The sequence below is a fragment of the Palaemon carinicauda genome, chromosome 8 (genome assembly GCF_036898095.1).
Source record: "Palaemon carinicauda isolate YSFRI2023 chromosome 8, ASM3689809v2, whole genome shotgun sequence".
In the NCBI taxonomy this organism is placed as follows: Eukaryota; Metazoa; Arthropoda; class Malacostraca; order Decapoda; family Palaemonidae; genus Palaemon; species Palaemon carinicauda.
In genome coordinates, this window is record NC_090732.1 from 8,802,957 (window position 1) to 8,815,505 (window position 12,549).

The window sequence follows — 12,549 nt, forward strand, 5'->3', positions numbered from 1 at the left end:
CTAAAGCGGGGTTTACACGGGCGAGCAGCTCGTCGAGCCTGGCTCGGCTCGACAACCCTGTGTTTAAATTGATGTTCGAGCGTGTAAACGGGCTATTCGGTTGTCGAGCGCGCTCGTCGAACGCCTCGATGAAAGTCAGGCTCGTCTTTTGTGGGCGGAGCTACATTGTTTGACGAGCGGTGTGAAGGGGTGTCGAGCTGCGAGCATCGAACTTCAGTTGTTATTCAAACCTGCTAGAGGAAACATCATCAAAGAAATGAATAATGGCTGCCATTAATGAAAGCAAGAATGAGAAGGAAGTCGTACTTGATTTCATACATACATATCGGGCTCATCCAGCTTTAGGGAAAGTTAAATCAAAAGACTATTCCAATAAGGTAGCCAGAAACAAAGGAATAGCGGCTCTGCATGAAATATTGAAAGAACTAATTTCAAAGCCTTAATTTTAAAGCAATAAGCAAGTTGGTTTGTGAAAATTTCTCTCATTTTAGTAGCCAATCCTTCGTCCACTTTGATCTTTTTTTTCCTTTTTAGTGCCACTGTTAAAGCAATGGCTATCAAATCGTCCTGGTCGAGAGACATGTTGACGTTGTTTTAGCACGAGGCACACTGAGGTTCTATGTACTGTCTGAAAGCTCTTCGAGCCGTTCTACAAGTAGGTTCGACAACCGGGCTCGGCGAGCTGCTCGGCCGTGTAAACCCGCCTTAACGGTTCGAAGGGGGTGAAGTCAGCCACAAATGTATAAAGGCCCCCATACACTATCGATCATCGAATCGCGCTTGGTGCAACGCGTCGAGTGTTCATAGTGTATGGGGCCCAGCTTTCGCATCGTGCAACGAGCCACTGGCAGCTGGCTCGGGCTTTCGCATCGTGCAACGAGCCACTGGCAGCTGGCTCGGGCTTTCGCATCGTGCAACAAGCCACTGGCAGCTGGCTCGACGCTATCAAGACATTCCTGATATTTTGTGGGCGGAGCTTCGAGCCAGGTGATCATTTGTTGGGTACACGAGGAAGGCTCCATTATTTTTGTATGTTGAGTGAAATTGAAGATGGATAGCGCCGATTCAAGAGAAGTGTTAAGTGACTTTATAGACCTATACCAGTCTTTCCCGTGTTTGTGGAAAATTAAATCGGCAGATTACTATAACAAACACGCAAAACAAATTGCTCAAGACAAATTAGTAGAAAAACTGAAAGAATGTGACCCTAATGCTGATCGTGAATCATGTTTACGTAAGATTAATTCTCTACGTGCATCATTTAGAAAAGAATTTAAAAAGGTTCAGGCCTCATACAAATCTGGAGCCAGCACAGATGACATTTATAAGCCCAACTTATGGTACTACGAAAAATTACTCTTTCTGAAAGACCAAGAAATGCCAGGACGCTCTAGGTCTACTATAGAGGAGGAAAGCTTTGAAAGAGAGATGGTAAGGGAAATTTATATTTTTATTAAACATAATTATCCTTTTACAATTTCAGTGATGCTTTCTCCTTGAACAATGTGACTTGTACTTAATATTTTAAGTACTATCTGGCAATGATATGAAGTTCTATACATACAATTATTAAGAAATAATATGCACTTCTTATACAGAATTAATTGTTTTAATTCATACAAAGTTCACCAAAACCTTAAAGCACCATTAACTAAATAATTAAAAAAAATATACAAAAAAAGTGCTTGGAGTGACACCACGTCATCCGTCTTTGTCTGAGTCTAGCCACTGGTACTTTACTGGTAACACCACGAGTACCAGTGGCGACTCGTGGTGTTACCAGTAAAGTACCAGTGGCTAGACTCAGACAAAGACGGATGACGTGGTGTCACTCCAAGCACTTTTTTTGTATATTTTTTTTCTTTCTTTCCAGTCGCCGTCTGGTATGTTGAAGTCACGAATAACTTGTTTTTATTGAACCATTCGACGGCTACTGGAAATATTTTTGTTTGACTGGTCGCGTACCTGATGCGCATGTAATCTTGAGCAGGGTTTACAGGTCGAACGGTTCGTCGTATTCGGTTGTCGAACCTGCTTGTCTAACGGTTCGAAGGGGTGAAGTCAGCCACAAATGTATAAGGTTTGTGGACAATGAAGCCCCGCTCACAAAAGTCAGGCAAGAACAGACTTTCTTCGAACCGTTCGACGAACATGTTCGACAACCACTTCAAACGCTTGAATGTCAAACCGAGTTCGACGAACCTTTAGACTCAATGTGTCTAGAATGGACTGATGCGGTGATTAAATAGAGTTAATAGGTGTACACTGCAGTTAAGTAGAAAAAATTATCCAAAGGGGCACTCGGCACAGCGCTGACCTCCATCGCGGCAGCTTATATCTCGACCTTGACCTTTGACCTTGAAATGTTTTAATTGGCGTTGATTTTCATACACGCAAATGTGAACCAAGTTTGAATTCTGTGACAACGATGTCCAAACTTATGGCTGATTATGTGAATTGGACATTTTGCTTGACCGTGACCTTAATCTTTGACTTTGACCTTCCAAATTTAATAATTTTCAGTTTTTTTACATAAGTCAATTCCTGCAAGTTTCATTATTCTACGATTGAAATTATGTCCAGGAAGTTGTCTACAAACACACACACAAACAAACAAATTACAAACACACAAACAGAGGGTAAAATATAACTTCATTCTAACTTCGTTGGCGGAGGTAATAACATTTTATTGGAGAAATGCTGTACAGTAAAATTTACTATTTAATTAGTTCAGTAGAGCACTAGGGGTGCAGAATGCGTTAGCCTTGTAGATAACAAAATGATCAAGTTTTACATCTTTTCTTACATATCAGCTCGTTCAAGATTTTTCTTTTTTTCTTTTAGAATTCTGATTCAGTAGTTTATTCAGCCAACTATTTCTTGATTTTTTTTTTTTTTTAGACCGTGACCCTTGGTGCACCAGTCACGAAAGTATTTTTTTTATTACTATTTTTTGGCGAACGTGTTATAGGAATTCGTTCCATCATGATTTTTTGTAGTAATATCTTTTTTTTTACTTTTATAAAAACGTTTACATTTACATGGTGAATCAATTTTCATCTGTTCATCAATATTGCAGCTCTATATTATTATTATTATTATTATTATTATTATTATTATTATTATTATTATTATTACTCGCTAGGCTACAACCCTAGTTGGAAAAGTAGGATGCTAAAAGCCTAAGGGCTCCAACCGGGAAAATAGCACAGTGAGGAATGGAAATAAACAAACTACAAGAGAAGTAATGAACATTGAAAATAAAACATTTTACAGATAATAACATTAAAATGAATATATCAAATATAAACTATAAAAACTTGAACAAGAGGAAAAGAAGTAAGATATAATATTGTGAGCGAGTGTACCCTCAAGCAAGAAAACTCTAACCCAAGGTAGTGGAAGACCATGGTAAAGTGATATATGTATGTTCAAAGATTTCCTATGTAATTTCTTTTCAGGTGTCTCAACGAATTTTTTTTTACAGTCTAACTATATATTAATTTATTCTTCGAAGTTTAGAACAAAACAGTAACTTCGACTCTGAGCAAGTATTTGTTATAACATTTTAATGAACAATTTTAACTTAGTATTTAGGTACTTGATAGAAATAAAAAACTATGAAACGTCCGAGATGCCAGGGGAAATAGCTCTCTCTCTCTCTCTCTCTCTCTCTCTCTCTCTCTCTCTCTCTCTCTCTCTCTCTCAAAGCAACTCCTTGAAAGCACAAACGCAACAGAAGACCAGGAAATGAAATGAATTAAAGCAAGAATTCTTAAATTATTGGGCCGAGAATACCAAAAACCGTTGTGAGACCGCCAGATGTCGCCAATAGAATGTTCTAAAAATAAATGATCTAGTTAGTGAGGAAAGAAACATGTAGAGTTTAGTTCTCAAGATCAGATGTTTATTCGTTATTTGCGGGTTAATTATTGCTCCGAATAGTTCTAATACTAGTGTCTTAACAAACAAAGTCTTGAAGACTTCATTAACTTACGTTGTTTCAAAGACGCTGTGGGAATTTTTCGTATAGGCCTAGAAGGACAGACGCCAAGTCTTCATATATGGAAGCAGTGATCATTGTATCTTAGAATAAAGTACTCTGTTATTTATTAATAATTTTTTTTTATTTTCAACAAAGGAATCTGCGTATGGGTGTAATCTAGTATTCTCTGTCTATAGAAATTATTATTATTTTTTTTTTTTTACAGATTTAGAAAGTATAGCTTAGTGCTATTACTGTATCAGATTTCCCTTGTGTTGTATTGTGTTCGACATAGCTCTACGTGGGACAATAAAAGAAAAATATAATTGATACAAAATCTGCTCGTGTCGTTCATGATGAAAATAAAAATTAGATATAAATTATTTTGATACCTCTAACTCATTCACTTTTGTATGCGGTGGTCTTAATTTGACTTCTTCTTCTTCTTCTTCTGCTTCTTCTTCTTCTTCTTCTTATTATTATTATTATTAGCTAACCTCCAATCCTAGTTGGAAAAGCAAGATGCTAAAAGTCCCAGGGCTCCAACATCAATGTAGTCCAGTGAAGAAAAGAAAGAGGGAAATAGAAAAAATACAAGAGAAGTAATGAACAATCAAAATATTCCAAGAACAGTAACAACATTAAATTAGATCTTTTGTATATAAACTATAAAAACTTCAACAACAGGAGGAAGAGAAATTAGATAGAACAGCGTGCCCGAGTGTACATTTAAACTACTGTAGTGAAATTCAGTTTTCTGTCCTGCTCTGAGGTGGCTTATCTGCTTCTCAAAGTGAGCCGCCTGGCTTAAGGAAAGTCGGAAAGCTCAAGCCAAAAAATCTCAAATTTGGCTTTTTTTTTTTTAAATCAGTTGGCCGTTAGTAATATAATAAAAATTGTGGTCTTTAAATACTAAATTTTTGGCCTTTATCTATTAATGAGTTGCCCTTTTAAAGCTGTGGTTCATTATAAGTTTGCCTTTTCTCATTTAGGAAACCTGGCAACCCTGATTTTGTGAGCCCCACACAACTGAAAGTCGTTAGAAATGAGGGTAGCTGGTTCACAAGGAGGGTTGGCTGGCAGTTTTTTTTTTCTCTTTTAAGATATCTCTTGCAGTTTCTCGCCTACATGACTCTCTCTCTCTCTCTCTCTCTCTCTCTCTCTCTCTCTCTCTCTCTCTCTCTCTCTCTCTCTCTCTCTCTCTCTCTCTCTCTTTTAAAATTCTGGTTCGGTAGTTTATTCAGCCAACGATCTTTTTTACACTGAGGGACCTAGGGGAACCCAAACATAAAATAAGGCAAATAAGGTAAGTCTCTCTCTCTCTCTCTCTCTCTCTCTCTCTCTCTCTAACAGTAACTTGTGGTAACGTTGAAGATAGGAGAAGCCATTACGGTGAAAATCCACAAAATCCCAAAGATATATGAATAGCTTATCGCTTTAAAAAAAACTACTGCTTCTTGTCCATAAATGTTGCAATTTCCGATTTCTCAACAAAATTTTGGTTGTAATGGTTATCAAAATTATACCGACATCCTCTCCTCTTAAGTTACCCAGTTTTAAATACCTCAGAAATAGTTGATATTGACAAAAAAGATAATGAGAAAACAATGATTTCCCAAATTTTCATTCCTCAACAAACATTTGGTTATAGGCATTATGGTTATCCATATACCGACATCCTCTCCAAATAAGTTGATCGATTTTCTTTGCTTAATTCGATCCATATTTTTAAAGGCTTCAGAAATAATTAGTCTGGACAAAATGGCAATGAGAAAACAATGAGATTTCCAAAATTTTCTTTTACAGGACATTATGAAAACGATATTCAAACATATGCCCTATTAATTATTTTGCAATTGTTTTAATGCTGAACAGGCTGACATGAGTCTTTTTATGGTTTATACAGTATGCGAAAGAGAGAGAGAGAGAGAGAGAGAGAGAGAGAGAGAGAGAGAGAGAGAGAGAGAGAGAGGGGGGGGGATTCTTGGTTGAAATCTCTGGCTGAGATTTTCTGACGTTTTGAATTGAGTATCGGGGCAGACGGTGAAACCTTTCCTCCAAGACTCAAACCTAACTTTCGTGGGACCACGGTCCAGGTATCATTTACGTGCGCCATGCTAAGGATTTTTTGTTATGAAATATAGGTCGTTGTTATATAACAAAACAAAAGCCAATTACGCCAAAATATTTAAGAAAAACATGATTTTATGTATACAGTGGATGATTATTAATATTTCAAATAGTTTCTCAATGGCATGCGTTACCACGTCTACAAATTCTCAACGACTCTCAATCGTATCCTTACCCTATTTGACTAAACGAAATTATTATTATTATTATTATTATTATTATTATTATTATTTATTATTATTTTTATAAAATCTAAAAAGCCACAATTTAATCAAGAAATTTCTAGTTTTCCTTTGAAGATTGCCTAATTGTGCCTTTTCCCATTCTATCTTAGAATTTATTTGTTTGTTTACAGTATTTATGTACTGCTTGCTCTTTATTGTTTTACTTTCTTTTACCCAGGAACATGATTATGAACACAGAGATGTTTGAAACGTTGTTATTTGTTGGTGATGGAAATAAATTTAAGAATGTTTGGCGTTGTCGTAATTCTCCAGTTCCTTATTATTAGTATTATTATTATTATTAACTAAACCACAACCTTAGTAGGAAAAACAGGATCCTATAAGCCCAATGGCTTTTACATCATTGTTTAGTCCAAATATGGACAAAATAGTGTTTGATAAAGTTCTAAATAAATGTTTCGTCATTTTTGTGCCCGCATCCTGAAGGATACCAATCAAATATTTATTCTTTCCCTACGTTTTCAGAAATTTTCCTAGTATGTCCCTACAACAAGGGAATTGGGATAAATGTCCCCACCATTAGGGACATATCCCTGATCTACTCTGTGTGCTGCGATCAATGAGAGGGATTCGTGTATCGTTTGTGTTCGTGAGATATCAGTGATTGTTCCTTGTGTATGTTTTTTTTTATATTACTCTTAAAATATTGAAGTATTCAATGAAGCGTTTTATCTTAGTCTTATTATTATTATTTTATACACACACATACAAGTAGTACTACCGCTAGAGAGTTATGTGGTCTTTAGACTGGCCAGACAGTACTACATGGGATCCTCACTGGTTACGGTTCATTTTCCCTATGCCTACAAACACACTGAATAGTCTGGTCTATTCCTACACATTCTCTGTCCTCATACACCTGCCAACACTGAGATTACCAAACAATTCTTCTTCACCGTAGGGGTTAACCACTGCAAAGTAATTATTTAGTGGCCACTTTCCTCTTGTTAAGGTAGAAGAGACTCTTTAGCTATGGTAAGCAGCTCTTCTAGAAGGACACTCCAAAATCAAACCATTGTTCTCTAGTCTTGGGTAGTGCCAAAGCCTCTGTACCATGGTCTTCCACTGTCTTGGGTTAAAGTTCTTTTGCTTGAGGGTGCACTCGGGCACACTATTCTATCTTATTTCTCTTGTTTTATTAAAATTTTTAGTTTATATAAGAGATATTTATCTCAATGTTTTTACTCTTCTTAAAATATTTTATTTTTCCTTGTTTCCTTTTCGCACTGGGCTATTTTCCATGTTGGAGCCCCTGGGCTTATGGCATCCTGCTTTTCCAACTAGGGTTGTAGCTTACCAAGTAGTAATAATATATATATATATATATATATATATATATATATATATATATATATATATATATATGATGATGAATGAAAAAAAAGAAAACGTGAACTAGTGTCGAGTTAAGCGGGAGTCGCATAGAAAGTGAAACGAAACCACGGTCTAGATCAGAATCCTGTATAGGTCCTGGTCCAGATACAACGGGCGAAACCAGAATCGCGGGACCCTGACACACGTCGCGCTTAAGAACAAAAGTGTCATAACTTTATCGACTGACTGCGTCACGGGAAATGACGACATGCCAGAAACGCGAAACGCGTGTGGCCACACCTGCTGCTGTGCTGCCGGCTGAGTCTAGAGTCCGGCAGTGTGTTGTGAAGCCTTGAAGTGGAAACACCCTATTCTGGATTTTATAATCATGGATGAATACAAGAAAGGAGTCATTAAGTTTGTTAGAGCCATCCCTTTCCTTTGGGATCCCACGATTCCAGACTACAAGAATAGAGATAAGAGAAAACAAGCTTGGGACGATATTGATGGTCAACTTCGACCGCCTCCAGGTAATTCAATAATGCAATAGGCCTATAACATTTTATCGATGGCTGTCTAACTGCCTAGTTTGTCTATTTGCATGCCTGTCTTAGTTATTATTATTATTATTATTATTATTATTGTTATTATTATTATAATTATTATTATTATTGTTATTATTATAATTATTATTATTATTATTATTATTATTATTATTAGGTAAGCTACAACCCTAGTAGAATAAGTAGGATACTATAACCTCAAGTCTCAAGGGTTCCAACAGGGAAAAATAGCCCAGTGAGGACACAGCATTAAAACATTCTTTCATCTTTCATAAGTAAACATTAAGAAGAAACTCGTTTCAGACTGTTTAGTGAATTATTCAAGTAAGCATTATCATTTTAAAATATCTCTTATTTTTATTGTTTTGTGACTTGATGAATTTCATATGTAAATTGATTCTAAATATGTTTCTGCCTCCCGAACTTTGATGACCTCATCTGTTTTGTGTATATATATATATATATATATATATATATATATATATTATATATATATATACGTATGTATACATACATATATATATCATTGCCCATTACTAGTCCACTGTAGAACAAAGGCCTCAGACATGTCCTTCCACTTGAGTCTGTTTATGGCTTTCCTGTGCCAGTCCACACCAGAAAACTTCATTAGTTCGTTGATCCATCAGATATATATATATATATATATATATATATATATATATATATATATATATATATATATATATATATATATATATATATGAAAAAAGGGGTAGGAATGATGACACCAAGAGCAGAAAAGGCATTAATCGAGTGGTAGGCTGTAAATAGGAGATTGATACTTGCAAAGTTCAAATCATAGCTGTGCAATATGAGTATTATAGTTTGTTATGCCCCAACAAATGATTCCCTTTCTCTCTGGTTACGGTTCATTTTTCTTTTGCCTACTCACACACACTGAATAGTCTGGCCTATTCTCTACATATTCTCCTCTGTCTTCATACACCTGACAATACTGAGATTACCAAACAATTCTTCCTCACCCAAGGGGTTACTGCACTGTAATTGTTCAGTGGCCACTTTCCCTCTTGGTAAGGGTAGAAGAGACTTTAGCAATGGTAAGCAGCTCTTCTACAGTAGGAGGAGGACACTCCAAAATCAAACCATTGTTCTCTAGTCTTGGGTAGTGCCATAGCCTCTGTACCAATGTCTTCCACTGTCTTGGGTTAGAGTTCTCTCGCTTGAGGGTACACTCGGGCACACTATTCTATCTTATTTGTCTTTCTCTTGTTTTATTAAAGTTTTTATAGTTATATAGAAGATATTTATTTCAATGTTACTGTTCTAAAAATAATTTATTTTTCGTTGTTTCCTCTCCTTGCTGGGCTATTTTCCCTGTTCGAGCCCCTGGGGCTTATAGCGTCTTGCTTTTCCAACTGGGGTTTTAGCTTAGCAATTAATAATGATAATAAAAGGAAAGATGAATACTATGAAGAACTGCAGAGTGTAATAGATGAGATCAAAGAAAGAGATATGAAAATTGTGATTGGCGACTTCAATGCTAAAGTTGGAAGAAATAATCAAGGGATAGAGAATGTGATGGGCGTCGAGGGTCTTGGCGAAGTTGCAAAGGAAAATGGAGCACATTTCATGAGTTTCTGTTCAGCAAACAATCTTGTCATTGGAGGTGTCATTTTCAACACAAGAACACTCACAAGTATACATGGACTTCACCATGAGGCAATCACAAAAATCAGATAGATCACAATAAAGAGGGAAGGAGGACTATGAGTAATGTAAGAAGATGTAGAGGTGCAGATATTGGTAGTGATCACCAGCTCATTGCCACACTGAAATTAAAACTGAAAGCACCCAACAGAAAGATAGATAGAATACGTTGGTTTGATATAACTGAGCTTTTATTATAAGAAGAGGACGTAGAAACAATTGCAATTGAATGCAGGAATAGATTTGCAGTCTTAGAGACTTTGAGAGACAAAGAACAGACAATTAATCAAGAATTGTGTAATATTAAGAACATATATCAATCAGTTGGTAGTGAAGTCTTGGGACAAACAGTTACAAGGAGAAAGCCATAGATATAAAATGATACTTGGGATACTATAGAAAGGAGATAGACAGAAATTGATTGTTGAAAGTTTTGGGGGAAGTGATGAAAACTACAAGATAGAGCATGCTAAGTATTCCAGTATTGATAGTGAGGTCAAAAGAAATTCAGGAAGTGGCTATGGTGTAAGAATTGCCCATAGAATGTTAATGAAATCTCTATGGGGGAAAAGATAAAGCATATACCCATCAAAAAAGAGATGGATCTGTTATAACAACAGAAGATGAAGAAAGACAACATTGGATGGAACACTTTAGTGAGGTTATGGATAGGAGATATGAAGGGAAAAATTTGATTGATATACTTGAAGCTGATGAAGACCTTGATGTGCTCATGAATGAATTCAGTGTGTTTGAAGTTGAAATTATCCTCAAAACACTAAAGAAATGGAAAGCCCCGGGATACGATGGATTAACTGCCCAGATGATACTGGCCGAAAATGAAGTGACTCCCAGATTACTTACAAGATTATTTTGTAGAATGTGGTATGAAGAGGCAAAACCTGATGAATGGGAGTTGGGAGCGTTGGTGAAAATAGCAAAAAAGGAGACCTGACTGGTTGCAATAATTACACAGACATAACACTTACGTCAGTTATGAAAATATATAGTATGCTTATTCTAAAGAGACTGGAGAGAAAGGTTGATGAAAAGCTGAGAGATGAACAAGTAAGGTTTAGAAAAAGGTAGAAGCTTGCACTGACCAAATTTTCATTTTGAGACATGTTGTACAGCAATGCATAGAATATAGAAATCCAATTTTGATGGCATTTGTGGACTATGAAAAAGCCTTTGATAGTGTGCACCGGCCAATTTTATGGAAAGTCCTGCGTTATTATGGAATTCCTCTTAAATACGTAAATTTGATTAAGTCTGTTCATGACCATAGCAAGGGCCAAGTTAATGTTAATGGAGTCTTATAAAATGAATATCCAGTGAACAGCGGAATACTCCAAGCGAATGTGTTGTCACCTACGTGGTTTATCCTCCTCCTGGATTTTGTAATGCGTAGAAAAGTCGGAGATGGTGGAGAAGGATTGGACTGGATTGGTGATGCTGTCCTTGTTAGCAGAACGCCACAGGATTTGTAATGCTTGCTTACCAAAATGCATGAAATATTACACGAATTTTGGCTCAAGATAAATGGAAGAAAGACAGAGATGATGAGAACGGAGTATGCAATGGAAGAGGAAATATCATTGAAGGAGAAAGAATTAATGAGGTAGAATCATTCAAGTATTTAGGAACTATGATCTCCAATACAGGGTCTTTAGAATTAGAGTTTAGTGAAAGATTGAAAAAATCAAATCAAACAATGAGTAGGTTAAGTAGAATTTTGAAATCAAATCGCCTGAAATTACACATAAAAATCAGACTATATATCAGTTTAGTGAGATCAGTGTTATTCTATGGACGTGAGTCATGGTATGACAATGAAACAATCTCCAACAGATATTTAGTAGATTTGAGAACAAACCCTCAGAAGGATATTGGGAGTTGAATGGTAGGACAGGATTAGAAATGAAATTATGAATGATTACTTGAGTGCCATATTATTATTATTATTATTATTATTAATTGCTAAGCTACAACCCTAGTTGGAAAAGCAGAATGCTATAAGGCCAGGGGCTCCAACAGGGAAAATAGCCCAGTGAGGAAAGGAAACAAGGAAAAAATAAATATATTAAGAATAATAAAACAAATATCTATGTAAACTATGAAAACTTTAACAAAACATGAGGAAGAGAAATTAGATGGAATAGTGTGCCCGAGTTTACCCTCAAGCAAGAGAACTCTAACCCAAGACAGTGGAAGGCCATGGTAGATGAGATCAGGATGAAGGGTAGATGGAGATGATTTTGGCATGCTCTTTGTACTCCCCAAGAGAGATTAGTTCACCAAACGTTTAGCTGGGCTCCACAATGGACCAGAAGAGTTGGAATACCCAGGCCTACATGGCTGGGGACTATGAAACGTGAAGTAGATGATGATGAATGGAGAAGTATTGAATTGAAAGCTCAAGATAGAGACGAGTGTCGTAAGCACTATGCTAGGAAAATCTTATTACGAGCTAAGCTAAAACCTTAGTTAGAAAAGCAGGACTTTATAAACCCAAGGGCTCCACCAAGGAAAATAGCCCAGTGAGGAAAAGAAATAAGGCAACAGAATAGCGCGCCCGAGTGTACCCTCGAGCAAGATAACTCTAATCCGTCAGTGGAAGACC

At 36.4% G+C, this 12,549-nt stretch overlaps 2 protein-coding genes across 5 annotated transcripts in view; both read left to right on the forward strand.

Annotated features, from left to right (window-relative positions):
* The first annotated feature begins 1,050 nt into the window (after window positions 1-1,050).
* On the forward strand, window positions 1,051-4,231 carry LOC137644785 (uncharacterized). The gene is made up of 3 exons (XM_068377681.1): window positions 1,051-1,431; window positions 1,874-1,883; window positions 4,212-4,231. Exons 1-3 carry the CDS (start codon window positions 1,051-1,053, stop codon window positions 4,229-4,231), a joined length of 411 nt encoding a protein of 136 aa, XP_068233782.1.
* LOC137645639 (uncharacterized) overlaps window positions 1,296-12,549 on the forward strand; it is a 43,632-nt gene continuing 32,378 nt past the window's right edge. The window contains exon 1 of one of the 4 annotated variants that reach the window (XM_068378458.1): window positions 1,296-1,431. Coding sequence is in view for 2 of the 4 variants with exons in the window: in XM_068378460.1 (XP_068234561.1) it covers window positions 8,063-8,204 (142 nt within the window). In the remaining 2 variants the exon portion in view is untranslated. Of the gene's footprint in view, window positions 1,432-7,794; window positions 8,205-12,549 lie in introns of those variants that run through there. The other 3 variants (XM_068378460.1, XR_011045322.1, XM_068378457.1) reach the window with 3 other exon arrangements.

Bases quoted from the DNA above. Each gene is read 5' to 3' on its own strand.
- LOC137644785 (XM_068377681.1), top strand. From the start codon at position 1,051: ATGGATAGCGCCGATTCAAGAGAAGTGTTAAGTGACTTTATAGACCTA.